Below are 27,389 nucleotides of genomic sequence, written 5' to 3' on the forward strand. Positions count from 1 at the left end.
CTCATTAAATCAACCAGGACCACAGGCTCCCCGAAGGGCCCTCTACCTGGAATTTCTGAACTTGGGTCTGTTTACCGAAAGCCCCCAAAGCCTGAAACGTGAGGCTTGGAAGGAATCCCGAACGGCTCTTTTAAGCAGTGACATTTGTCTCGATATTAGAGAAACCAGCCCAAGTTTCTGAAAGCGGGGATGCACGGGGAAGCTGCGTCATTCCGGAGTGCGGATGTACAACGCACAGCATCGCAGCAGGGCAAAAGCAAAGCCACCTTTGCTCGAAAACAGTCAGCAAACCAAGGCCCCAACAGGCAGCCCCCCAGCACCCCGAGGCATGTGTTTCCAGAAAGATCTTTCTGACAGCCACCAACCCCACCCCTGCTGTCATTCTCAGGAAGCTCCCAAAACGCTGAATCTTAATGGTAAACCCAAGACGGTGAGGCTGGACGTCTAGGTCTCCCCGAGACGAGAAGATGGACATGGGCACCCGGCAGGTCAGGGAGGCAGGGAGGCAAGCGTGCTCAAGCAGCAGAATGCCCACCCTCCTTCCTCCCACTGTCACCCTGCAGTTACCTAGGGCCAGCTTCTTTGGGTTTTTTTTTTTGAGGTTTTCTGCCTTGAAAAAATATATAGGGGGTCTAATTTCAGATCAGCCAAATGCATCCCCTAATATGGCCCCTCTGTGACTTCCATTCCTGGGACACGTGTCCCCAGGCAGCAACCCCTAAGGAGGAGGCTGCCCCTGGACTCCTGGAGCTGCGGGGGCCACTCACCTGCCTTCCGGGCGTCTGCTCGTTAAAAAGGACACAGTCTAGTTTACTAGGGTTCACCAGACGCTCTAAGGATCTGGCGCAGCAGCTGTTTCATTAGGGAGTGTCACTGTAGAACGTCAGAAGCAATTGGTGAATGAGAAGCGCCCCACGAGGGTCGAGTTTGGAGGCAGGGAGTCCATTAGTCTATTAGGGCGTTTTCAGCTCAGTGAGAGAGGCTGAATTATTCACGAGTGTCTCTTCCCCTAAAAGCCCGGGAAGTGCAGCTCCGTGGTGCAGCCTGGCAAGGCCTACTCTTGGCATGGGGGGCTGGGAAGGGGCACTGACTGGGGTCCTGCCATTTCCCTTGGGCACACTCTCCCATCGGGCCTCCACTGCCTGCTCGCCAACAGGTGCCAGAGACATGGGCCACAGGTCCCCACAGGTAGGGAGGGGCAGGCCGTGTTTCTGGTTGTCTGAGGCCAGGACCCAGGGCTTAGAGCTCTGCCCACCACGTTCCCATGTCTGTGGGAATGCGCTGAGGGTTCCCCTAGGGTGTGACCACCACCCGCAGTGAAGGGGTTGGGGCCTGGAGAAATCTGCCCTCAGCCACGCAGATGGACATCCCCCCTCCCTCCTACTGGGACGTGCCCCAGATTGGTATATCCTATACTGTCTGTACCTATAAATGGCCAGGAGGTTCTGGACGTCTGCTATTGGAACACACACTACCACTCGCTCCAGACAGGGGTGCACCTTTCCTCACATCACACATTCAGACCCAGGCTTTGGAAGGTGCTTTGAGGCTGAGCTCTGGGCTGAGGCCATGCTGAGGCCCCGCTCCAGGGTCACGACCCCAGAGGCACTTCTCATTATCCTAGGATCCCAAAGAAATCTCAGTATGACTATATCTTCCAGCATGAGGGATTCTGGATGGAGGCTGAGTGGCTTCTGCAGTGACAAAAGTGCACATGGTGGCTGCTCCCCAGACAGGGAATTGCTACCAAGACCCAGAGTAGAAAGCAAACAAAATGGGAAGTGGGACGCGGAACTGAGAATGGGCAGTGGATAGTTCCCTGGAAAGGCCCCAGTGCTGAGACTGGGATGGCTGCTTTCAAAGGCACGAACCTGCCATGTCAGGTCCCTGACATGCTCTGACCTGTCCCGTCCCCTTCCCCTTGGGCTCCATGTCCCTCTGTCATTTCCACCTCCCTCTCAGCACCAGCTGTCAGTCACTTGGAAACATGGCTCCTCACATCCTCTTCTCCTGCCCTTTACTTTTCTTCCTGTGGCTTCTGAGGCTCAGTCCTTCTCTATCATTCCTGGGCTCCCTACATTCAGCCTCTCCACCTGCCATCTTATTCCTTCCCCTCACAGGGCTCTGGTCTCTGCCCTGCTCAAACACCATCGATGGCTCCCCAGTGCCCACTGGATGTAGTCCAGGCTCCTCTGCAGGTGCTCAACGCCCTTCTCCACCTGACATCCATCTTCCTCTACAGTCTGGCCTCTGCCACTGTCTGTTCTGTTCCTCACGGCGGGGTCTGTGTCTCCACCACTTCCTGTTCTTGGCACCTCTTCAAGCGGTAGCTCAGGCTTCTACTGGAATGTTCCTCCTGGGCTCTATGCTGAGGACTGCCTGGCCTCCGAGGCCCTTGCTCAAAGCCCTCATGCTGTCTCCTCCATGAAGCCTTCCTTGACTCTCAGCTGGCCAGGCCTGCTCCTTCCTCAGAGCGCCAACAGCTGTTTGGACTTCTCCCAAGACAAGTACTGCCATCTACATATTATTGGTTATTTGGGTTCTGGGATAGATTGCACTATGGTTCCAGGTCCTCGACCCCAGCTCTGCATCACGTGGCAGTGGTTCTCCTATCGGGGGTGGGAGTATATTTTCCTGCCCTTTCACATCTGGCAAGGTCATGAGCCCTGCTTTGGCCAGCAGAACGAGCAGAAGCACCAGTGCACCGCCTCTGACTATGGGCCTTCAGAGATGTGACACCCTCCTGGCGGGAGGATGAACATCTGGCCCCACCTGCAGTTCAGACCATGTCCAACTGAGCCCAGCTTCCGTGAACTGACACAGACACATAAAACAAGAAATGCACGCTTCTTGTCATAGGGCACTGAGTTTGGAGGCTGTTTGTTACAAGGGATTCTCTGGAACAGCTGACAGACATAGGGTCTCGTGTCCCTTACTGGTCTGTGAAATGTCTGAGGGTGGGGCACATGCCTCTAACAACACCTCTGCCTTGTCAGGGGAGGGGCCATGTCGCCAACTGTCTTAATCTCTTGTGGCTGCATCAGTGCCCATATAACAAGGATGCCCCACTGGGAGTGGCACCCAGGAGGTTCAACAAAGATTCCACCTCGTTAGAGATCATCATCGGAGAACCCACAAGAGACACGTGAGTGTCGATGAGAAGAAACCACACTGGAGATGCAGAGGGTGGGATGGCTGGAGCCCGTGGGCATCAGGGACGCGGTGCTGGGAGGCCCAGATGGAGGTCTGCGCATCTGGGGGGCGGTTCTCCAATAGAACTTGCCTCAGGGCAGGACAGAGGGTTCCCCGGGAGCGGACAATAGGTTGGATCTGTGAGACCTCAAGGGCCAGCAAGGGGCAAGGGACTCTCTTTTGCTTAAGCTCTGTGATACCCCACAATCTCCTGGGCACCCCCCTCGGCATGGCCCTTCTGGTTGGTGGTCTAGGCCGCAGTTCTGCTGCTGGCTGTCTCACTCCTCTCCCCTGAGGTCTCTGAGGATATAGTTCAAGGTCACATTTGGTCTTATGGGCGGGTTACATCTCTGGGACAAAAGTCTCATCCCCATTCTTACACACCGTGCTGTCATGTATACGTGATGGCAAATGAGTCATCCCAGAAAAGTATCTGTAAGGCCAAGTTCATATCTAACTGTTTTCAGGCAAAATCTTATCTAGCAAAAATCTCAGCCATCTCTTTGGGGCTCTCTGTAAGGGGTGAGACCCTGTGGGAGGCAATGAAGCAGTGCTGAAGTTCACCTGAGGACCCAGGCCCATGGCCACATTCAGAGGTGCTGAGGCTGTGGGAAGGAAAAGCTGGGTGGAAACCCAGGGCCAACCCCAGCACCCACTGCCCCCAATTCCTTGTGCATCAGTGGTAACCGCCCCCCTGGCTCTGCATTGGTAGGTGGGCACGGCCCTGGCGGCTGTCCCAGACAGAGACCTCCCAGGTCTGAATGCCAAGGCACACACCACACACTGGGGCCCCACTCCTAAGAGCCACACAGAGTCCCCACAGTCCTGACGCTGTCGGGGCTGACCAGTGGCTTCCTCAACCCTGACACTTTCCCAACATGAGGAAGATGGCCATTGGTGTAAATTCCCAGGGTTACAGACTACCTGAGAAACACACATCTTTGTGGCACGCCTCCCCACTTCACAGGTGAACTGTCCAATGGAGGAAGGGACTCGTTTGGGAGGGCTTTGCTGGCTGACCTGCCTTGGCCTGGGCTGCAAAGCAGGGCCCCTTGATGCCACGTCTCTCTGGGGCACAGCCTCACACCGAAGAACACGGTGTGCCAGTTCCCCAGTAGGGAGATGCACCAGAGAAACACCAGCAGGTCCACCCCTGGCCCAGGTCACAGTGGATCCACATGCCCCAAGAAAGGAATTGGCCTTTGATTGCAAATCAGCTCAAACCCAAAAAGAAGGGGAGATGGTTGGGTTTGGCCTGCGTCGTTTACTCAGATCACCCAAAAAGCACAAACCCAATGACAGGAAGCACAGCACCCATAGCCTGACAAAGGAGATCTTAATGTAGATCTGGTGAGAGTTAAGCAGGCATCAGAAGTCCATTTGCTCCAATCATATCAAGTTCTAGAGCTCAGCACACATATGGAACCCGACTTCACGCTGTTCATTGAGACATTACATCATGCTGTATGCGTGGGCCCCGGGAGGGAACCAGAGCCCAGTCTTACTGGGGACCTTTACTTCCGAGAGATCCCCAGAACGCCTGACCTGGATGGGTGTGGCCCTCCCGCCTGCTCCCCTGCCTTCAGCTTCTGGGGTTTGAGGAAAACAGAGGGCTCGTTACCTGTAAAACTGGAGCTGTCTTTTGGGGCTCCCATACCGAGTACTGCGGACAGCGATGGAGGACAGAGAAAAAGGAGAGAGAGAGTCCACAATTGGCATTAGCCACAGAGAGATGCAGGCCCAGGAAGCACCAGCGACACCCCGCAGCCAGGCCCCACCCCGCTCTGCTCCGGACTGCTGGGAGGATGCGTGCCCAGGTACCAAGTGCTCGGCGGCAGCGCCACCCAGTGGCACACGGAGGCAGAAGCCTGATCGGTTGGGACGCGGGGGTCCTCTGGTGCCTGGTATCATTCCCACACAGGGCAGGGAAGCAAAGACAAGAGGTAAACCTGGGAGTGCAAGTCTGGTCGGGTTTTAATGAAATATGCTTTAGAACGACCGTACAAAACCCTCAAACCAAGAAGTGGCCCGTCCCCCCACATGCTGGCGAGTCTTTCTGTGACCACGGGGCTCTTTTTAGGAATTTGATAAGAGAGGGACACTCCTTTTCCCTGTGGGTTCTACGGATACTTGCTCTGGATCAGGCCCTAACAGCCACTGAGAAAGGCCCAATCAATCGAGGGCTGATGGACCCCTGGGGTCCCACCTGGGTCCATCTTTGGTGACAGCTATTGCTGTCTGGGTGCTGTGTTCCGTGCTGTTATCCAATGCCTTGCGTGCTCTCCCCGTGGGTCAGCCTGGATTACTTTCCAAATGGAAAGACCCAGAGCTGGATTTGGAACCAGCTTCCACAGAAGGAAGGCAAGGCGGCCTGGTGAGCAGCTGGCTGTCCCCACTCATCTCCCCGGGGCAAGCTCTGCGACTCCCTCAAAGGGAGGTGCATGAGAAAGAAACAAGCTGGGGAGGGTCCCGTGCTCACTTCCAGGCCTGCTGCTACCCATGGAATGCTTCAGAAGAGTAGGGGACAAGTCTAATCCTGGCTCTATTCCACAGGGAAAATCCTGGATTTTAAAGGCTTCCATTCTTTCCTCAGAGAAAGTGCTTGCCTACACGCACCTCAGAGCCCTGTGGAGCTCCCTCCATCCTTCCCTCTGGATCAAGGGCTGGTGACTGGCCTCCGGGACCCCTTCTCAGAGGCAGGACTGGACCTGAGAGTGGCCTGGGTAGGTGGGGGGCAGGGAATCACCTGTAGATCATGCCGGGGGAGCCTGTCTGCCGCAGAGAGAGCCGAGCCGGGGATCCTGTCGTCGATTCTGGATACATGGGGCTGGCCTCACTTGTCCCGACCTGCTCTCTTCTTCACAGAGGGAAGATTCTGTAGGAAAAGCAGAGTAGAGGGGAGGTAGTTCAAAAAACCAGTTTGGTTTGCCCACGAGGCTCTGTAATGCTGAAGGTCCAGTTTGTGGGGCATCTTACATCCCTCATCAGACAGACAGACAGACCAATCCATGGGGGCTCAGACAAAGCTGATGGTTGGGGTCACTGGTTCTGTAAAAGGTTCCTACTCTCCCACCCTGATGTGTGACGATGTCCTTCCATCTCCCCAGCTGCTTTCCTGAGGGTCTGGGAACCTTTTTCTGGTGGTCCCAGGGACTTAGAACTTTGAAGTGTTTCTCCTGTCCCAGGAAGTGGCACCACCATCCCCCAGGCTCATGCTTGACTTCAGCTTCTCACCCTCTCCCAGCCCAGGGGAGCTTGCTGGTGTCACTGTGGAGCTTTCCGGAATGCAGATCGGTTCCTGCCCCACTGGTCCTGGCAGAGGTGACAAGCTATCATGCCTGTGATCAGGTGATATGCAGACTGTGCTTTCTGTCTTGCTAGCAAACTCTCTCCCTTCCTGGCTCTGAGAGGTAAGCTGCCCTGCTGGAGAGGCCCATGTAGCCAGGAATCGAGGCCCTCAGTCTAATCACCCACAGAGAAGTGGCTGATACTGAATCCAGGCTTTGGGCTGATCAGGTGACTCCTCACGAGCTGCAATACTGCAATCCAGGCTGACCTCTCCCAGGGCCCCTTGTCCACATGGCCCTGTCCACCTGCACCTGGTGGGATGGCTCCAGGCAGACCCTGAAGGCCTCCTGGTCACCTTTTCTTTCAAACTCTGGGGTTCTATCAGGGCCACTGTCACCAGATGGACCAGCCTGACTTCCCCGCTGCTCAGATCTATACAAGAGGCACAGTGCCTCTCTTGCAGAACGAGGATGGTTACATGGCTGCGGGGGAACAGAGTCCCTGCAGCCTTGGGAGTGGGGGGGCTTCAGAGGCAGCCTCTCCTTTACGCTCATCAGGTGCCCCTGGAGTGGGCTGTACTAGGTGACTCTGGGCATGAAACCCAACAATCTCACCAGAGTTGTTAACCTTAAGTCAGAGGGCGGTGGGTTCCCTGGTGAACAGAGTGCTTGCTGAGGCCTTACTGTGTGCAGGTGCTGGTGGCTGCCCTGGACAGGAAACCACAGCCACAGAGCTGTCAGTATGCAGAGCCCCAGGCATTGCATCCAAACACAGTGGTCCAGAGGTCACCGGTGAGGAAGGGTGGCCACAGGGGGCTGAGGCGGGGGGGCAAGATGTCTTCATAGGGTCTCGTGGAAGGAGGTGGCGGCCAAGCAGCCCAGAGCAGGCCAGGATGCCTGTGCCCTTAACTGGGCTTAACTGGGGGACGTGACCCACCCCACACCCCACTCTCTCCTCTCTGGCTCTCCCTGGGTCTACTGAGCGGTGGAGTCTCAATCCCCAGCTCAAAGTCCAGAAATCCAGAATCGCAAACTCAATCTGAATTTGAGATGCTGTGGGGACCAAGAGTCTCTGACTCCATAGATGTGGGGTGTGCCCAGGAATCTGCATTTTTTCAAAGATTTATTTATTTATTTATGATAGAGAGAGAGAGAGAGAGAGAGTCAGAAAGAGACACAGGAGGAGGGAGAAGCAGGCTCCATGCCGGGAGCCCAACGTGGGACTCGATCCCAGGACTCCAGGATCGCGCCCTGGGCCAAAGGCAGGCGCCAAACCACTGAGCCACCCAGGGATCCCCAAGGAATCTGCATTTATAACTAGTTCCCAGATGATGCTCGTGTTCCTGGCCCAGGGACCACACCTGAGGACTGCTGACCTGGAGCAGGAATTTATAGATGATGAACAACGGTCCAAATCCAGCCTATTCTGTAAATAAAGTGTTACTGGGACACCTCAATGCCCATTTGTGTGTGAACCATGCCTGTGTTGGTGCCACGCTGTGGCACTGAGCAGCCATAAGAGACACTGTCTGGCCTGCCAAGACTCAAACATTTACTACCTGGCCCTTTACAGCAGAAGTGTGCTGAGCCCAGTTGTAGGCCTCTCTCCTCTACTCTCCAAGGCCCCAACGCCTCCCCTGCCACACTCCTCTCAGCCCTTGGCTTTGCTGCTTCCATTTCGCTGACAAACTAGGAGCAACCAGAGGCCAGCTTCCCCAGCCACCATCAGCTCTCAGAACATTGTTTTCCCTCCTCCTGCCACCTGAACGACCCAGCCACGGCCACAACCACAGCACCCACCTGAACACACAGCCCACTCCCGCCCTGCTCAAGGGTGTCCCAAGTCTTATGCTGATTCTTCCTTCTTTATGGGGCGCTGTCCTCTTCATACACCCCTTACTAATTCTCTTGCCTTAGAAACCAAAAAGCACAGTTTATTGGATCCCCTTCCTTCTCCACCAACTGAAAATCCCTCAAGAGTTGTCCTTTCTTGCCTATGATTCTCCCTTCTGCCTTCCTTGCTCTGAGGAGGCTGCACTTGCCAAGGTCACTATGACCTTCCCATTGCCATGTCTGGCAGGGCAGTTTGGGGGTGACAGCGGGGTTGCCCCCACGCTCTGGGCTCTGAGGACCTGCATGTTCCTGGCTCGCACTCCTGCCACCCCGCTGCTGCTTCTCAGTCCCCTTGGCCATTCCTGCTCACTTCTCAGACTTGGAATCTTTTCTCTCTTCTATCACACGAGATTCCTCAGATTCCCACCTGTCTCCCAGCTCTGAACTGTGTGGCCAGAACTCCTGCAGTTATATATCCAGGCCTCATCTTTCCCCTGGATCCCAGACGTATCTATTTTTACTGCCCTACGGGCATCTCTCTAGGGCATGGAACTACCACCTGGGTTCATCTGTCCCATGCAGAGCTCCTGGTAGCCTCTACCCTGGCTCCCCTGTCACCATGGTTGCCCCATTATAGAGTCATCTTCAGAAACATCCAGAATCCCACGCCTGTCTGAGTAGTCCCTGCTACCTCCTCCCTGGTCCAGGCCACCCTTTCGCTCTTACAGGTCCCCACAACAGCTTCCACCTTTACCCCTCATTGTCCACCTTATAGGAGCCAGAGCAATCCTACTAGAACACCAATCAGATGTCATTATAATTCTCGAAACCTAGTGGCTACTCATTTTATGCAGGGAAAGCCCGAAGCTCAGCAATGGCCCAGCTCCCCCTTCCCTTTGACCCCCTGGACCTCATCTCCTGCCACCCCCTTGCTCACTCTGCCCTGGCCACACGGACTCCTCCACGTCCCATGACCTCAGCAGATGCTCCAGCCTTAGGGCTTCCTTCTTCCTGAAGCTTTCTGAGTCCCCGTGAACCACCTGAGAGCCCCCCTCTCTGACCTCCGCATCTTTGAACAAAGGTCACTTTCTCAATGAATCTTCTCTAGACACCTTATCTTAAATTGCAAACCCCATCTCCCCATGTTCTGCTGGTCCTTCCCTACTAATTTTTCTCCCTAGTGCTGTCAACTTCCAACGTGCCTTATACTTAGCTAGTGTCCCAGTTATGGTCTGTGGCTTCCTCGCCTTATGATGCCAGCACCATGCATTTATCTGCTGTGCTCTCAGCTGTGCACAGCACACAGTAGACTCTCAAATGTTTGCTGAGTGAATACATGAACGAATGCATGAGGACTCTGAGTTGGCCCGCTGGAGGTTCATCCAGGGAAGGCACAAGGGAAGGGGCCAGGCATGGTGTGCTAACGGCTCACAGACTGCCTGGGGGCCCGGTGATGGGAGGGCCAGGGGACCCTGCTCACATGGGGCACAAGGGCAGTCTTATCTGGACGCTGCAATGCTCTGTTTGTCTCAGGTGTGGTGCTTAGGGCGGCTGCAGGGACAGGGACAGCTGGCCACCGGTCCCACCCCTTGCCTCTGCCTTGGCTGGACTCTTGATGGTCAGACTCAACTCCTAGTCAGTGGCCAGCTCCCTGGCCCACAGCCAGGCACTGGCCACACTCTGGTGCCCACTTCACGAGGGACAACAGGCTTCATCCCTCCTGGGGAGCTGCTACCTTTGCCACCTGCCAGAGCAGGGAGGGGGCTGGTGCCCCATGCCCCCCACCTCACGTTCCACTGACCTGCCCAGAGCCCACCTCCGCCACTGCCACAGCCCAACCCAGCGGCCGAGCCCCAAGAAGCCGATGTCCCAGGAGGATGTTGCCAATCCCAGGCCCTGGGGAGGGAGGGAGGCAGGCAGATGGGCAGGGCTGCCCTGTCATCCAAAAGTGATGGCACTGGAGGAGGGCTTCAGAGACCACTTGGGAACTGACTAGGCCCAGGAGGGGCAGCTGGCTCAGGGTGCAGGCTGAGGGGTCTGCAGTCTGGGTGCCCCCGTCACCTGTACTCCTACTGGGTCTGTGTGTGACCCTGAGCAAGTCACCTGAGGCATTCTCAGAGAACCTGAAGCATGGAGCCCATCCATACTCTCATAGAGTGGAGAAGGAAGACACCAGAATGCCTTGAACCCAGGAGGGAAGATGTTGGGTAAATCCTAGCTTTGCGTCGTTGTGGGAAGCGAGCCTGGCAATGACGACAGGCCCCTTGGAATCAGGGGCTCCCCCTGTGGGTGCTGCCTTTCTTTTCCTCAGCTCACTATGCTGAAAACTTTCAATCATCACTGTCGTAGAGAATCAGCACAGCCACCAACACTCGGATGCTCTTCATCCCGTTCACCCATTATCTGTAACTGGTCTCATTGGCACGCCTTCCCTCTGCCCTCTCCTGTCTCTCCACTCACACTCATACTCTCATGTTCACACACACACTCACGCTCGCATGCAGTGCTCTCACACTCATGTACTCTCTGCCACACACACTCATGCTGTCACACACACTCACATGCACACACACACATTCATACAGTCACACGTGCTTTGGCCAATGGAATGAGCAATGATGATGTGTCAGCTCCAGCCTCAGCCATGGAGACTTGCCTCCACTGTTGCCACAGACGAACATGCTCCAGATCACCCTGCGGGTCCAAGGGGACAGCTGCACAAGCGAGAGCCACCCGGCCTAGCCTGAGCACTGCCAGCTGCCTCGGGATGGGGGCCAGCCACCCCACGAATGTGAGACAGAGGAGTGCTCATTGTGGCTGGCCCCCAGCACCGTGATGTGGAAGTGCCTTCAGCCCTTCTGGGAGCACATTCTGCTGGCTTTACCCTTCAGGGGCATCCTTATGACATGAAGATACAACTTTGGTGAGTTGCGAGAGAGACTTCCAGTTCCTGCAAAAGGCCTCCACTCATCTGCCCACTGCTGGAGCACGAGAAAACCTGGGCGGCGAGAACCTTCACTTAGCCAGATCTCCTGAGGTGAAGTTAGCACTTCGAGCACTGAAGAAACTGTTTTTAACCCAAAACCTCACCAGGGCCACCGTGCACGCTCCTGTCCTCCAGGGCCAGCTGGATGACACAATCCCACCTTGTTGGGTGACCCAAGGAGACCATTTCATGTGTCAGGGAGGGAGGCGAGGCCCAGTGGGCTCAAATCTGCTATATGATCTTGGGCAACCCTTTCAACCTTCCCAAGTGAAACAGGAGAAGGGGAGTCAGGGGGAATCCGACAGGCACCCAGGTGGGGATGCACTGTGTGGGCCATGGGCTCGGTCTACCTGTGGCTGGCCCTGGCGGAGGGCAGGTGCTGGCCAGGGCCTGGTAGTCTCCTTCCTCAGCGTCTACACCACAGGCATAAGGCAAATGGAGTGGCTCTTGCACAGATGTGCCCCAGCCTCCTCCCAGGTGGTGGTCTTCCAGAAAAGCACTTTCTAGGGTCCTCAGACTTGTTACCACATCTGCTTTCCCCTGCTGCCTCTCTGCTTTGCTCTCAGGGGCTGCTCATCTTTTCCACTTCCCCAGAAAAAGACTAATCTCTCGCAGATGCGACTTGTCACACACAGGTGTGACTCGGTGTCGTGACGGGACCCATGTTTCCTGGGTCCTCTGTGGCTGCATCCCAATTCCTGATCATTCTGGCAGCTCGGAGCCTCCAGAAGGCTTGTTGCTACATAGCTGAGGCCTTAAGAATGACGACACTGTATGAGTTATGTATTGCTATGTGACACGGGTCAGCAGTTGAAAACAATGAGGATTTCTCATACAGTTTTGCAAAGTCAGGAACCGGGGACTGTCCTGGCTGGGCAGGTCTGGCTTGGAGTCTCTCCTAAGGCTGCAGTCAGGGTGTTGGCTGGGCTGAGGTGTTAGAGGTTTCATGCACACACAGGTGAGGAGGGGCCCGCTCCCACTCCTCACCACCTGGGTCTCTCACACCAGTGCAGCTGACTTCCCCAGAGGGAGGGGTTGAGAGAGAGAGGTGTGATGTCTTTTATGCCTGAGGCCATTCTCTCGAATGCAAAGACCAACCCTGATAAGGGGGTGGGTGTGAGGCCCAGGAGGTATGGCACCGGTCATTACCGAGACATCAGGCATGCACTGTTCCCCACGTTCACTCCTTCCCCATGTCCTTGGAGATCCCTGGGACGTCAGCTCTGCCAGGGCTGGGAGCGTTGTCTCCAGAAGCACCAGGCACACAGTGGGTGCTCGGTGAACACTGCCTGAGAAGAAGGCAGGAAAGGTTCACACTGTCGGGTGTGGTGGACACTGGGTGGTCCCTCCCCCGGAAACCTCAGTCTCAGTGCTTGGACTCCAGCTCCTGCCCCTTGAGCTCATGTCACTTTGCATGTTGCTTCTTGAACTCTGGAGATCCTTCCTGCCAAAGCCCCAATGTACCACTATGACTATTACATGGCACGAAACCACTGCCTTGGATGAGGGCGAAGCTGCAGGAGCCATGGCAGCCAGCATGAGCCTCGCGAAGAGACAGGAAGAGGTGTAACCGCTCACAACCACCCAGATCCGGAAGGGTGCTTGCGTAACACACCCTTCCTCTCTGTCCCACAAGCAGAGTGCCGCCAGACGAAACCCCACTTCTCCCCTGTGAGCTACAGTGGCGGGGAAGAGTGAGGGCTGCTGCTGAAAGCCTGCGAGTCTGAGCATGCTTGGGGATTGGCTCTGCCTGTGGGGTCGTCTTGGGGAGCAAGCAGAGAGGCCCAGTCACTGGAGGGGTGGCCCAGGGGTCCGGGGGGCAGTCTGGAGATCCACAACCCAACTCCTAAGTAGCATCATCAGGTCTTGCTCAGACTGGGGTTGGGGGGCGGTCAGAGAAAACACTGAAAAATTAGTACAGGCTGCGTGCCACGGCCAGGACCCCCTGCTCTTTGCCACAGAGAAACCTCCATCATTCCTCCAAGCTGCTGAGCTGTGGGAACGGGGTGGTATGGTGACCTGCCAACCTCACATGGTCAGATGGCAGCAGAGGCACTGGGACCAAGCCATGGAGTCCCCATAAGAATTTCTTAAAAAGATGGCAGACTAGAATTTTTCCGTCTTCAAAGCAACATTCAAATGCCTGTCCCCTTATTACAACCCAGCATGGAGCCTGGCTCAGGCCTACACTCTTGCAGGCAGAGGCCCTGTTCTTATCTAGTTAGTGCCACAATTGAAAACAAACCAAAACATCATGGCCAACAAATTCCAACTTTCCCAAAGCAACACTGAAACGCCTCTCGCCTCACGCAGCCCACCCAGATCCACACCTGCTTCCCATGCACCTGCAGGCTGAATGTCTCCCAACTCCTCCCGGAAGCAGAAGCTCTGCTGTAGCTCCCAGCTACATTCAGGGTATGCACAGTGATGGACAGGGGTCTGCCAGGGTCAGTGGCCAAGGGCCCCCAGTCTTTGGAATAGCCGCCCTCCCTCCCTGAGAGGAAATGGAAGCTTCCACCGTGGGAGCTGTGGCTCCCCAGGCTCCCTCCTGATCCTGTCACCCACAACTGGAAGAGAGCCCTCACCTGGCACCTGGGTAGAGGGGGCCTCAGGGCTGCGGCTGGTCAGGGCAAGAAGCAAGAAACAATCCCCCATGTGCTCGTGCTCCAGAATCTTTGTAACCACAGGCCTTGCCTGGGGTCATTCATTCAGCAAAGCTTTACAGCCCTCCTGCTCCACCTTGGGAAGCTCACGCCTCTTCCTGCTGCCTCCCTCTGGCCGCCCTGACCACACCCTGCACCCATATCCTGTCCTGGCACAGAACTGGAGGAGAGAGCCGGGTGGAGGGATGGGGGACAGCTCTCTAGGAGGCACTCAGCTATCTGGGTGGGGAGGAAGCCCCTTGGGCAGCAGGGAGCCCCCTGACCACCCCTGCGCTCCTCTCCTGCCCGATGACCACAGGCAGCCAGGTGGGGAGGGGCTTCAATGGGTCTTCCACCTACCCTCTGCTTCGCCCTGCACTCAGCTCTGCAGGAGGGAGGAGAGGTAGGGGCCCATTCGTTTAAGGCAGGGACCCTCACGTCTGCCTGTGAACCTACTTTCCACTCAGAGACGGGAAATCCCTGGCCAGGGGTTCAGGGGACAGCAGATGGGCAGGGATCCCTCCAGGAGCTGGCAGGGGTTGCTCGACAGTTGGCACATCCTCCCACCCCCCACCGGCAGGATAGAGGTGGCCCCACAGTCCTTCTGATCTCCAGGCAGCTCCTGTCTTGTTGCCCCAGGGATGAAAGTGGACGCCAGCAGCTCCTGCAGAACCGTGACAGCTCTGCGGGGTGCCGCCCGCTATGCCCCACCCGCCCGCCCCAGCAGCTGCTGGGTTTTGTGGGGGGCCTGCCATGTCCCTGAGCGAGGAGGATGCCTGCGGCTGCTGCTCGGCTGAGCTGCTGCGACAGACGGCCACGTGGGCTCTGCCTGGGTGCAGCCAGGTGTCTCCAGGGAGGGCCCCCTGCCAGCAGCAGCCAGTCCCCTGCGGGCAGGGGGCCCCCTGGCTGTCAGGGGAGCTCTAAGCCCTGCTCAGGTTGCCGGGGTGCCCACCTCCTCCAGCACAAAACCCATTCAGGGAACAGGACCCCCAAAAGACCCCAGGTACCTGCTCCTAAGACAAGGCCATTTGGGCCTGTGTGAGGTGGAAGGCGAGGCGCGGGACCACGGGCCAGCCGAGCAGGAAGTTGGTGGCAGCCCTTGTGGGAGGATGCCTGGCGGGCCCAGACGCGCTGGGGTGTGGCCTCCACTCCCAGACGAACAGAGGGAGGGCCCCGACACCCTGACACTCCTTAGCAGCTCCCCTCCCTCCCAGGGCAGCCGTGAGCCTGTCTCTCAGCAGGGGGAGGGACAGATATGCAGCCACCACCTAGTCCTAGTGATCTCAGAGTTCCTGCCTCTTGGCACCAGCTTTGTACCCAGGCTGCGCTGCATGTCTTCCACCTGTGTCCCCTCCTCTGGGTGTCCCCACAGCCCTCCAGGGGTATAATGCTGCTCCCTCACCCTCCAGATGATGACTCTGAGGGACAACGCTCAGGCCCATGGCTAGGATTCAAACCCAGCCTGAGCTCTGCAGGGCTTTGCCTCACCTGTCTTCCATCCTGGCTCCCAACACTGTGCTAGGACCCAGCAGCTTCTAGTCAATGATGTGTGGGTGGGGTGGCTCAGGAGGATGGGTGCCCTGCCCTTCCTTCCTGGGGAGGCCCCTCGCCTGAGGGAGCTTGAGGCCAAGGCTGGACCTGGATGCAACATTCCAATGTCCCCCGTGGCAGCCACCTGTTTGTGCTGAGCTGCTGCCCCAGCTACCCCCTTACCCACGGTTCTGGAGACTGGAGTGGGCTCCCTCCTTCCCAGGGTGGGCACAGGGCTCTGAAGCCTTGGCAGGGAATCAAAAGGCTCGGCCCATGTGCATCAGACGGGGGGTGCCACTACAGGTTCCCAGCAGGTGTAAGACCCAGGCGGGGGGATGGGAAAAAGAGGAGAGAGGAGGGAGTCGTAAACAGTTTGGGGCACTCAGTATCTCCTAAGTGACAAGAGGTGAAGAGGAGGGAGCAGAGAGCAAATGAGATGATGGAGAGAGAGGTCGTGAGGGGGTGAGCCCCTCTGGGCTTCACTCCAGTCTCCCCCCAACCCTGTCACCCCCACAGGCAAAAGCCAAGACCCATGAACACCACATAATAGCTCAGTGGAGAGCTGGGATGGGAACCAGGTGTGTCTAGACTGGTTGCTTTCCTCCCGTGGCCCTGGAGCCTCTGCTGTGCATGGGGATGGAGCTGTGACCCTGTGGGGCTGAGGAGGCACCATCACAGATATCCGGGCAGCAGGCAAAAGTTCAACATTTCAACCCACTGACTGGCTGCTCTGCACTTCCAGATGCAGGGAAGCAGCACTCACACCTCAGCGTTGTCCCGGCCCTAAGTGTCCATTGTACCTTAAACGGGAGGGCACATGACTGTGACATACCGGCTGGCCTTAGAAAAGTGCTGAGTCCAGGAGCCGCTCCTCTCTGGATCCCGATGAGTCTGAGCCCCACATTCACGCTGGGTCACCAAACATGACTGGCTCAACTGCCTCTCATGAGCCCTACTTCCAAACTGACCTCCCAGCTGGTGTGGCCTGGACACATAGCCTCCCAGCTGGCATGGCCTTTCCTGGCTTCCAGGAAAGGTTTGCTTTTCTCATGGAAAAGGGTAGAGTCTTCTGGTACCTTCTTCCCTGTGGAAGAGGCTGCTGACCAAGTTCTGCCATTTTCAGCAGGAGTAATGCTGGGGGTTCGAGGGAGTCTCAGGCAGGAGCAGAGGTAGGAGATGGCACTGCAAAGGTCCTACTGGGGAGACCTGCAAGCAAGCACTGTCCCCAACGACTCAACCTGGTGGTCCCGGGACCACCAAAAAATTCTCCCATTAAGTGGGAGCCTCACAGTGGTTCTGGATACTTCCACAATGTAAGGAGCAAGCCTTGATGTAACTCACGTTCCTTTGTGGGGGGGCAAGTTCCCCAGGAACTTGTAGCAGGAGAACTGGTCTTGTGCATCCTAAACCCCCCTAGTGTGAGGGACAGAGTCAAGGTCCAGCGATGGAGACACTGGTTCTCTCTGCAAAATCTCCATGTTGGTGTTTCTTGAAAATCTCCACCCATAGGGAACTCTGAGCTGGTGAGTCTCCCTGGGACCATTTAAATGATGAAAACGATTCTTTTTATGTTATTTGAAATTGGTGTCCTTGTAACTATACCCACTAGGCCCACTTTTGTTCCTTGGAGACAAATCCGGTCTCTGTGTCTCAAGGCACACAGAGGACATCTGGCATTGCCCACCTGCCATGTCTTTCAATATTTCCACATGAGGTTTCTGACTTAATAAATATAATTTGGGTCAGCGTCACGCAATATGCTTCACTTGGCTATCACACAAAACCCTTACAAGACTGTAAAGGCGGCTGGATGACTCCAATCATGCTGCTGAGCACGCTGGGCCTGTGTCAGCTGGCTGGTAAGTGGAGGGTCAGGGATCTGACCCTGGAGGGTCTAACTTCAGAGCCTGGGCACTTAATTAGCCACCGCTGGGTATGGCCTCTTTCTGGAACATCAATACCGAGGTCACATCCTTCGGTTTGCTGTTTGCTGAGATCCTTCGGGAAATGACAAGTCACACGGACCTGAGAGCAGCACCTCATGACGGCCTTGGTCGGCAGTGAGGGAGGAGAGGGGGGCCTTGCTCTGGGAGAGGGTTTTGCAAGGTCTGCGGGTCCATTCCAGCCCATCACCTGTGTTTGCATGGCCTGTGAGCCAACAGTCATTTTCATGGTTTTAAGTGGTTGGAAGAGAAACAAAAAATGAGTATTTCATGAGAATGAAAATCATAAAATTCGGATTTCAGTGTCCATAGAGCCACGGTCATTTTTTGTTGGTCTGCTCTGGCTGCCGTTAACAAAATGCTGTAGCCTGGCGGGGTGGGGAGTTGGCATAGGTAACAGACGTGTATTTCTCCCAGTTCTGGAAGGTGGAGGTCAAAGATGAAAGTGCCAGTGGATTCAGTGTCCGGAGTCGTGGTTCACAGCCATGAAGCTCTTGCTGTGTCCTCAGGTGGCAGGCTGTGAGCTTGCTGGGGTCTCGTTGTCATCTTATAAGGGCACCAATCGCATCACCCTCATGACCTTCTGGAGTCCTAATCACCTCCCAAAGCCCAGCCTCCATATACCAGCACATTGGGGGTAGGGGCAGCACTTCAAGACATGAATTCAACACAGCACATCCAGACCCAGCTTCTCCCCTCCTCGCGCCCCTCCCTGGCCTGTGCCCAACTTGCCTCTGGGCTCAGGTTTGGGTCTTTATCTCCTTCCGTATGCTGCTCAGCGCTGACCAGCAAGCATGCCCTTGGTCTCCGTTGTTTTGTCTCTTGCATTTGGGTGCGGGTGCGTTGTGGGTGGTTTGGTGACTTTCCAGCCAGTCCTGGGGTTCTGCTGAGAGTTTTCACCTCGTGACATCGCAACCTCCCACCTGGGGATTGGGCATGCTAACCTACTTTAACAACCCGTACCCAGAAGGCAGCCCCGCTTCAGTGCTGGTGTGACTTGTAGGATTCTATCCATCCCTGTCTGAACCTCACCATGAGGAGGAAGCAGTGGCAGGAGGGGCCCTTTGTTGTCGCGGGTGCCACATGTCACAGTGTGGTGGGTTTTTGTTGGCATGTGCTCAGCAATGCCACTACCCAGCCAACGGTCCTCATGCATCGTGTCATGTAGGAGAGGCCTTCCAGAGTCTGCAGGAATGTAAGCCTTCACGGTTGAAAAGCTCCTTGTGGTTTTTTTTGGAGGCACCTCCCCAGTGACATGCCATGCAGATTTCCCAAGCGTTCAAGATAGGCCACGTAAAAACACCTAATTGAGTCCAGGACTTGGTTCTAGGGTCTTTTGAAGGGTTCCCTCCCCAGAAGGCCCCAGAGTGGGTGGATGCACTGCTATGGACATGGCTGGAGGCTTCAAAGGGCTCCACAGTGATTCACAGAAGGGAAGGGATAGCCCAGACTATGGGATAGCCCGGAGGGATAGCCCAGACTATGTCCTAGGGAAAGGGGCCTCTCAAGATCAAGGTCCCTTCAGGCCCTGCCCAGTGGTGTTCTGCCTGTTTCTCCACCTCAGATGGGCCTGGGGGGCCCCACCTGACCCCTGCGGATCACTGGGAGGCCCCCTTCGCTTGGCCGGCTGTAGCTGTCCACAGGTGGCAGCTGCGCATAGCACATGTGTTCTCCTTTCATGGCGGGGTCAGAGTCTAGTAGTGTAACTCAAATATCCCTGCCCAAAACATGTTCCTCACATAAAAGAACCTAACATAATTACTGCAGAATCTTTTTTCTCCCCCCAACAACACCTCTAAAGCCCTAAACCAACATCCACACAGACACACCACCAAACAAAACCCTATCACTGATGGCTGTCTTTAGGTGGACCGGATATTTCCCTAGGGTGCTTGAGCAGATGATGAAAAGCATCTAGGGGCAGGAGACCACAAGCTTGGGCAGGTCAGGGCCAGAGAGTCAATATTTTAGGCATTGTGGGCCAGTCGGTCTCTGGCAAAGCTGTGGGAAGGCAACTAGAGACAGCATGTGAATGAATGGGGGTGGCTGTTCCAATAAACCTTTGTTTACAAAAAACAGGTGGTGGGCTGGAGTGATTTGCAAAACTCTCATCTATGACACTAAAAAAAGGTGACATCTGCTGTAAAGAAACCGAGAGACAAAAGTATGGACCCTCATGAGGTCCATGGCATTTGCAGCTCTGCTTTGCAGGGAGGTGGGGTAGCCTTAAGTGGGCACGTTCTGGGTCAGGAAGGTCAGAGATGAGCCCACGTTGCCTGCAGGCCAAGCCCCAGGCCACGGCTTGGCAAGGGTGCCAGGGCTGGAGGGTAGAGTCTAGAGGCTTGTGTGCCTGGGGTTGTTATCTTGCTTTTACTTTGCTAGTAATTCTGATCTATCATCGGATTGCAGGCCTGATTAATCTGTTCCGGAATAAACATGTAAAGCCGTCCTCCTGGCCGCTCTCTGCGATGCCGCTCGCCGGGGACAGCTGGCCGAGGGACGCAGGCTGCTGCCTCCAATGCCGTACTATTTTTGGCTACTCTTTTTGCCTCATTTATTTTTGATTTGAGTTGCTCATACAGGCTGTACGTTCTCTTTCTCACTCCTGTGCTGAAATGAAATAAGCATAGTATATTTAAACCCTGCTTGTGTTGCTCATGATTAGTGCAGATGAGCCACTGCACCTGGAGAGTGGCCTCTGCGGCAAGGCCGCCTGCCCTCTTGCTCCGGCCCTTGGTCTCTATGAAAACAGTAGGACAGAGACACCACTCCTTGCTCTCCTGGACACGGTGACCTGTCCAGTCCTGGGGGAAAAGGTGGGGCCTTCAGGTCCTGCCCTGAAACTGGACTTTGTGTGGACGGGGCCCAGGGACATCTGTGTGTCCTCTTAGTGGTGTGGGGGGGAAGATGTGCCAGATGCCACCTGAGCAGCAGCCCTGGGCTGCCTCATTTTGTGGTGACCAGTGAGAGCTGCCAGTGAACCAGGTGGGGAGATGGGCTTTCATACATTCATTCACTCAGTCCTAGCCCCCAACCCTGAGAGGGTGGTACTGTTCATGACTAGCCAGTGGTGCCAGCTGAGGAAACTGAGGCCAGGGCATCTCAGCTGGCCTGCCCACAGTCGCTCAGCAGATGGCAGTACTGGGAGTCGTTCCTCTAAATCAGAGCCCTGTGCAGCCACCGGAGGGTGGGTGACCAAAGGCCTTCTTTTTAGGGACGAGCTTATCTATGCTTCCCGTTGTCTCTGGGCAGCGGGGTGAGGACTGAGGAGTGGTCTAGGGCAGGGGCAGGGCTCTTGTCAGGAGGCCAGGGATCGGTCCAGGTGCAAGCTGGAGAGCTGTGGGCCAAGGTGGAGGAGGCTGGCGGAGTCAGGAGGTTGAGACCAAGCGGGTGACTGGAGGGTGGATGTGTGTGCAGGGACCTTGGAGAAGAAGTGCCAGTTCCCGAGACAGGGGAATGGGTGGGTGCAGCGGGTTGGGGGAGTCCCGGAGCTGGGTGCTGGCTGTGTCTGCTCCGAAGTGCTCACTGGATGTCCAGCTGAGAGGATGATGGTCTTCCACTGTTGTGGCTCCTCCTCAGGCTGTGGCCAGAGCAGCTTCCTCTCCTTAACCAGAGGGCCTTTGTACATACTGTCCCTCTGCCGGGGATGCTCTTCCTTTGCGTCTTTGCTCCAACGTCACATCTTTAGAGACATCATCCTGGACAGCTCACTCCAAAGTGTCCTGTCCATCATGTCAGCACATGGATTTCCTTCAGCACTTGTAGCTGTCCCCCAGCTAGACGCTGAGACCCAGTGTCAGGATTGGGTCTGCCTCGTTCCCTTTGGAACTCCTCGTGCCAGGACAGACCTCTGCTGAATGCACGAGTGTGTCATGCTGCCCAGGAAAGGCGGAAATTTCCTTCTTGTTAACACAGACTCCCCATGAGGCTGTGCCATGCAGAGCGGTGAGGGGCAGCATGAGCAGGTTGTCTCCTGGTGGCTCCTCCAAGGGACAGGCAGGCCATCCTACAGCCGTGGTGGCCTCCTTCAGGGGGCTGCACAATCCTGACCAGGATCTCAGGTAGAGCCTGTTGAGTCTCCACCGGGCCTGGAGCCCCAAGCAAGATGATGCCAGGTTCCTGAAGCATGTGGACAGGCAAGCACTTCATGGGCATGCACGCATGGCACAAAGACACATGTGTGCTTGTGCGCGCATGCATACATTCTGCTGCCTCCACCTGGGACTCCATCACCTGCACCTCCACCACCCTTTGGCTCCACCTCTGCCTCTGTCACCTGTGCCTCCATCACATGTGCCCCAACCACCTTTAGCACATCTACCTGCACCACTCCGTCACCAGCACCACCTCTACCCTGGGCTGGCTCCTCTTCCTCCAAGCATTCTTGCTTTCAGTGATCTGCTTGTGGAAACTGCCCCCTGGATGACCCTCCAGGGCAGTTCCTTGGCCCCCTCTGAGCTTCAGCCCCATGAGCCTCACAGCTAGCTGTGCCTCCCTCTCCTCTCTGCCCTGAGCTCTATGTTCATACTCTCAGCTGCCTGTTGGCTCTGTCCACCTAGCTATCCCTGGAACATTTCCTCTCTTGCCCATTTCCACAGCTGGCCGTGGGAGCTCCTGCCTGGACTACAGTCGTCCACCTGTCACCAGAGTCCCATTCCTAGTGCTCACCCATGGATCTACCCCATCACGCCTTTCTCTAAAGCCCTCAATGGCTGCCTGGGGCCGTGAGCATCAGGTCCAAGCACCTCAGCTTGGCATGCCAAACAACTCATGACTCGCCCTGTCTACTTTTCCAGCTATCTCTTCTCTGGGTCTCCTGCACACCTACTTTCAGGCCTGCCTACATCTTTTTCCTGCACACCTGACTTTGGGCACACCTGCTTACCTCTTCCCTCAGGCCCATGGCAGCCCTGTCCTTGTTCTTGCTGTTGTCTTGGGGGACGGCTACAACTCCTCATCTGTCAGACTTCATCAGCCTTGGGCATCAGTGCAGAGCTGGTTCCCAGGCCTAGACGGATCCCCCCACAGTATTTTCAGGGTGATCCTGGGGGTGGGAGGCAGCAAGGAGCGAGTTTGCACTTTCCATCCCTAACTGTTATCATCTGCATCCTTTTTTTTTTAAAGCTTTGTTTATTTATTTTAGAGAGAGAGGGAGAGAAAGAGAGGGTGTGCATGAGCATGAGGAGTGGCAGAGGGAGAAGAAGAATCTCCAGCAGGCTCAGCACTGATTATGGAGCCTGGCATGGGGCTCAATCTCATGGCCTTGAGCCACAATCAAGAGTTGGACGCTCAACCAAATAAGCCAACCAGGCGCCTCCTATCTGTGTCTTCTGAGGGACCTACCTAGAGTCACACAACTCTAGGAGGCAAAGAGCTGGGACAGGCCAACACTCAGAATTCTGTAGCTTTCTGGCTTAAGTCTTTGACACTTGAATGCCAGCGCAGCTTCTGGGCACCCCTTCCCCAGTAACTGCCTACCCAGCCCAAATCCAAGGAAATCTGGGATAGATGGGGCTAATGCCCCCAAGGCTTCCTTGTCTCTTGTATTCACCTGAGGGAGGGATGCCTCACCTTGCCCTTGAGAATGCAAATAGCCTTCCTGTGACCTAGGGGGGTGGGGATGACTGGAGCGGGAGGGACAGGTGGCACACCACTGAATCGCCAGCAGACAAGCAAGGGCTTGTCTCACATTCCCTAAGGCAGGGACATGCTCTGGTCACACTTGAGATGGTTCTTGAATCCAGTATCTACCTACTTCTAGTTACCTCAAAATTATGACAAGTGATGCTGGATTTCTCTTTACTAGAGGGGCTGCAAGCAAGCTGAATTTCCAAATAAGCTTATTTAAGAAAAAACTGACTAAAAGAAAAAATACTATAATGTCAGAAATTGGGCTGGTAGTGCACACGCATGACCCAAATCCTCAGACGGAAGGCCAATGACTGGTGTGGGAAATCTTGCCAAAGACTGAGAGACAGACAGAGAGCTGAGTGAGAGACAGTGTCCCTGACATTCTGGCAAAATCTCATCCCAACAATCCCAGGAAAAGGAATCTAGCCTTCAGAGCAGAGCCCCAGGGCAAATGTGAATCCCAGGACATCATGCAGTTCTTGCTTTCCTTTGAAACTAATTTTACATTCCCTTTTGTGAAACCGTGTCAGGGTTTCTCACCTTACAGGAAGCTTATCAAGAGGATCCAGGGAGAGAGCAGAACTCCAGCGGATTGTGTGTTCCAGGTCAGCCCTGGCGAGAAGCTCTGGGGGCGGGGTGTCTAGGTATGGAAGCACATCCAAAGGGACGTGTGTGTGCGCACACACACACACGCATACACACTCACACATGTGTGCACACACATGGGCCCACTCCACCTATCAGCCAGGTGACCCACAGTCTGCTGTCACTCATGTACCCAGAGATACCGGGGAAAGGTCTGCCCTTGCACAGGCCAGATGCTCCATCCTGTTTGGGCCAGGTGGGCAGTGCTAAGCATCCCACGTGTGGAAGGCCCTGGCATCCCAGACCACCCCACCCCTGGGGCCACCTCTTGGTGCTCTAAAAAGCAGATGCCAACAGAGTAGGTGAAGACCAAGAGTCCTGGATCGCCACAGGTGTGTTGGGTGGCCAGAAGGACTTGAGAACAACACAATGCCACCTAGACCCTCAGGCTTGTGTTCAGGGGAAGTGAACATCCAGCTGCAGCACATTTCAGACAGACTTAGAGAGCATCTCCCACACTTTTGGAGGGAGGCAGGGGGGTCGGTTCCTACCTCCCTGGGGATGAAGTGTGCCCAAGGGCACTTTTGCTTTCTTCCCTCTGGGCCCTGGCCATGGCCAAATTACCTGTCTCTACAGCTCTTGCTGCAGCCACTCCCAGAGGAACGGCAGGGCTGCCTCAGTGCCTCCCTCTGGGGAGCCTGCCACGATCAAGGCCACAGGCATCTCCCCACTAGGAAGGCCAAGGCCTGAGTCCCCAAGGGGCAGCCCCTCCCCCATGGCTCAAGGGGAGACAAGGGTTACACACAGCATGAGATCATAGCGTTGGGCAGGCAGTGTTTCTCCCCCATCCTGGTGTCAGGGCCAGCTGGTCTGGTCCTACAAGGGGAAGAGGTTCTTATAGATTATGAATGGGAAGCAAAGGAGATCTGTCCCTGGTGCTAGCTGTCCTGCACTGGGTGGGGGCGCAGCTTCCTGCAGCAGGACTAGAGGAGACCATTTCCCTCCTGAAACCCAAGCTCTGCCTTTTACACGGAGTAGAAAATCTGCAGGTTGTAATGGCTCACCTCTAGGATTCCCTCCTCCCTGGTGCTAGTGGGGGATCCTGGACGAGGCAGCAGTTCCTGGCCCTCCACACTCACCAGCTCCCATGGGGGCAGCCATGCAATCCTGAGGGACTCTAGGCAGCACCCGCAGGCTGCATGGAGCTGAGGGCACCCTGTGGCCACCGCAGCTTTAGCGTCTCCAGCCCCTCCCGCCCCGCAGCTGCAGCTGCAGTGATGCTGAGTACCTGGCTGGCACATCAGAGATGGAACCTCTGCATCCACTTCTGAGTGGGGTAATCAATGAACCAAGGGGCTGGCCACCCCACCCCCAGCCCCCTGTGATGGTGAGAGTGTCCTTGAAGGAGGGCCTGGCTTCCCCCCCTCGTTTTGGAACATGCACAATAAGAGAACATAAACACTGTCTCCTCTCACAAACGATCGTTATCTTAACTGAGCTGATGCAGAAAAACATAGAGTTCCAGAGATGGGAAGAAAACAAGCAACCTTGCTGGTGGTTACAGCCATGATCACTCATTACCGCATCTCAGAGCCTGACTCAGCAGTCAGAGCAGCTGACACAGGAGGTAGCAGAGGTAGCCCAGCTCCACGGATGGATGGAGCTGCTCCAAGCTTCCTGGGCAGAGGGGTGGGTTTTAACTGCTTATACCCCAGGATGGGAGAAGGAGAGAGGCCAGCATCCTGGTGTTCTCACATGCCCAATTTCAGAGACAGCCTGTCCATTTGAAGTGGCCACACTGCCATCATACTGTGCTACCAAGCAGCTGGACACCTGGCCCTCCCCCAGATGTAGCTGGGGTCTCTTCCTCTCTGGAGCCCTGCATGAACCCATTCGCTGGGTGGGGGGATTCCCCATGTAGTGACCAGGCAGTGCAGCCTGCTTGCGGGGCGGTGGGTGCTGCCGTCTTGATGGCTGATGTGAGTTTCTGAAGCAACATGGGGAGTGGGGCAGGGAATGCTGGTCCTGGGCTGTGGGGATGGGAGCCCCTTACCCCTGGCCAGGCCATCCTGGGACACTCCAGCCCTCATGTCCAGCCAGGCCTCCTCCCTATGCTTAGCATGGTTGCTGGCTGTCTACAATGATCCTGTGCTGATGTACACACAGTGGGGGCCGGGTCCCTGGACTGTAGCTCTTATCTTTGCACTTTAGATGTATTTTAATAGCAACCTTGGAAGTTGGGGGGACAGATCCTGGTTCCAGTTGCAAAGGGGAAGCAGAAAGCCTGAGAAGGATGCTGGCAAAGCAGCATGTCTGACAGATCTGGGGCCCCCTGAAGTCTGTAGCACAAGCCTATCCCTGCCGGGGGGAGGCACAAGCTGGAATCCTGAAAAGAGGGTTTACCTGAGGGCCTACCATCCATCCTGCATAGATACATGGCCCTGTCTTACCTGCTCACCCTGTCACCCTCAGGTGAGCTCCAGTAGGAGGGCTTGGGCTTCCTACAGGCTCTCCAGGCTGCTGAGCCACTGCTGAGCCAAGACTGGGGGGGTGGGTGGGGGTGGGGAGTAGGGGGTCTACCTTCCAAGTAGGCCAGCGGATGTGGCTGGGGTCACCCCATGCTTGAGAGCACAAAGCCCCAGTTCCAGGTGTAACTTTGACACTGCCCTCCCCCACTCCAGTGTCCTTGTGAACGCTCACTTGAGCCTACGACACCTGATGTGTAATCTTTGCCAAGGGGAAAATAAATAGCAGACTAGAAAGAGAGTCATAGAACTCTCTGGAGGGGGAAGGGGGTGGGTGTCAGTGGCAGAAACCCACTGGAGTGGGTTTCGTGCTGCACCACCTGGCTATATGTCAGAATATTAATCCCTGGCACCTATGAATATGACCTTATATGGTAAAAGGCTCCTTGCAGGGGTAGTTAAAGTAAGGACCCAGTGATGAGGTCATGCTGGATTGGAGGGGAGAGCCCTAAATCTGATGACAGGTGTCTTTATAAGAAGAGAAGATGATGCAGACAGGGAAAGAAGGGGATGTGAAGGTGCAGGCAGATGTCGACAAACCAGGGAATGCTGAGGATGACTGGCAGGACCAGAGCTGTGAGAGAGGCCTGCACAGATCAGAACCTGCAAGGGGAACCAGTCCTGCCCACACCTTGATTTCAGACTTCTAGCCTCCAGGGCTGGGAGAGAATCGATATGGCTGTTTTGAGCCATCCGGTTTGCGGTGACCTGTTCTGGTAGTGCTAGGGAACTAACAAACCCACCTAACCTTTTAAACCCTGTAATGTCAGCAGGCTGTAGGGGAGGCAGAGAATGGCCTTCTCTTGGGGGAAGAGCCCCTTTGTGGGGGTGGGGGGCTGGAGCCTTGTGTCCCCAGCTCTGGCTTAGCTCCACACCTTGGTGGGGAGGAGGAGTCTGTAGGGATATTTCTGCAGCTCTCCCTGCATTAGCATCTGTGATCAGGCTCCTGGGGTTCTCTCTGCTCTCCAGGGGACTGTAAGAATAAATAACAAATGGTTTCAAAGAGGATTACGTCCCAGCACCACATGATGGAGGCATGAAAGATTAATATCCTGCCCATGCAGCACTACACCAGCAATGTGAAAGCCAGCTTTACCCCACCACATCCATTAGAGGCTCTGCTGAATTAAAAGCCATGCAAAAGCAAGCCACCAGGCACTGCACATTTGCAATCATAATTAACAGGAAAAATTTTTTTAAATGGAAATACTCATTGGCGGTGAGGTTACAATGGA

The 27,389-nt window shown here is 55.7% G+C and overlaps 1 protein-coding gene across 7 annotated transcripts in view; it reads right to left on the reverse strand.

Moving 5' to 3' along the window:
* KCNAB2 (potassium voltage-gated channel subfamily A regulatory beta subunit 2) overlaps positions 1-27,389 on the reverse strand; it is an 84,590-nt gene that overhangs the window by 46,994 nt on the left and 10,207 nt on the right. For 2 of the 7 annotated variants that reach the window (XM_077891468.1, XM_077891463.1), the window contains exons 2-3: positions 5,939-6,067; positions 4,814-4,855 (exon numbers count right to left, since the gene is read on the reverse strand). In XM_077891468.1, coding sequence (XP_077747594.1) covers positions 4,814-4,855; positions 5,939-6,015 — 119 coding nt within the window. In that variant the 5' untranslated portion in view covers positions 6,016-6,067. Of the gene's footprint in view, positions 1-4,813; positions 4,856-5,938; positions 6,068-12,447; positions 12,588-14,947; positions 15,103-27,389 lie in introns of those variants that run through there. The other 5 variants (XM_077891469.1, XM_077891467.1, XM_077891465.1 and 2 more) reach the window with 4 other exon arrangements.

The sequence above is a fragment of the Canis aureus genome, chromosome 3 (assembly GCF_053574225.1).
Source record: "Canis aureus isolate CA01 chromosome 3, VMU_Caureus_v.1.0, whole genome shotgun sequence".
Lineage (NCBI taxonomy): Eukaryota > Metazoa > Chordata > Mammalia > Carnivora > Canidae > Canis > Canis aureus.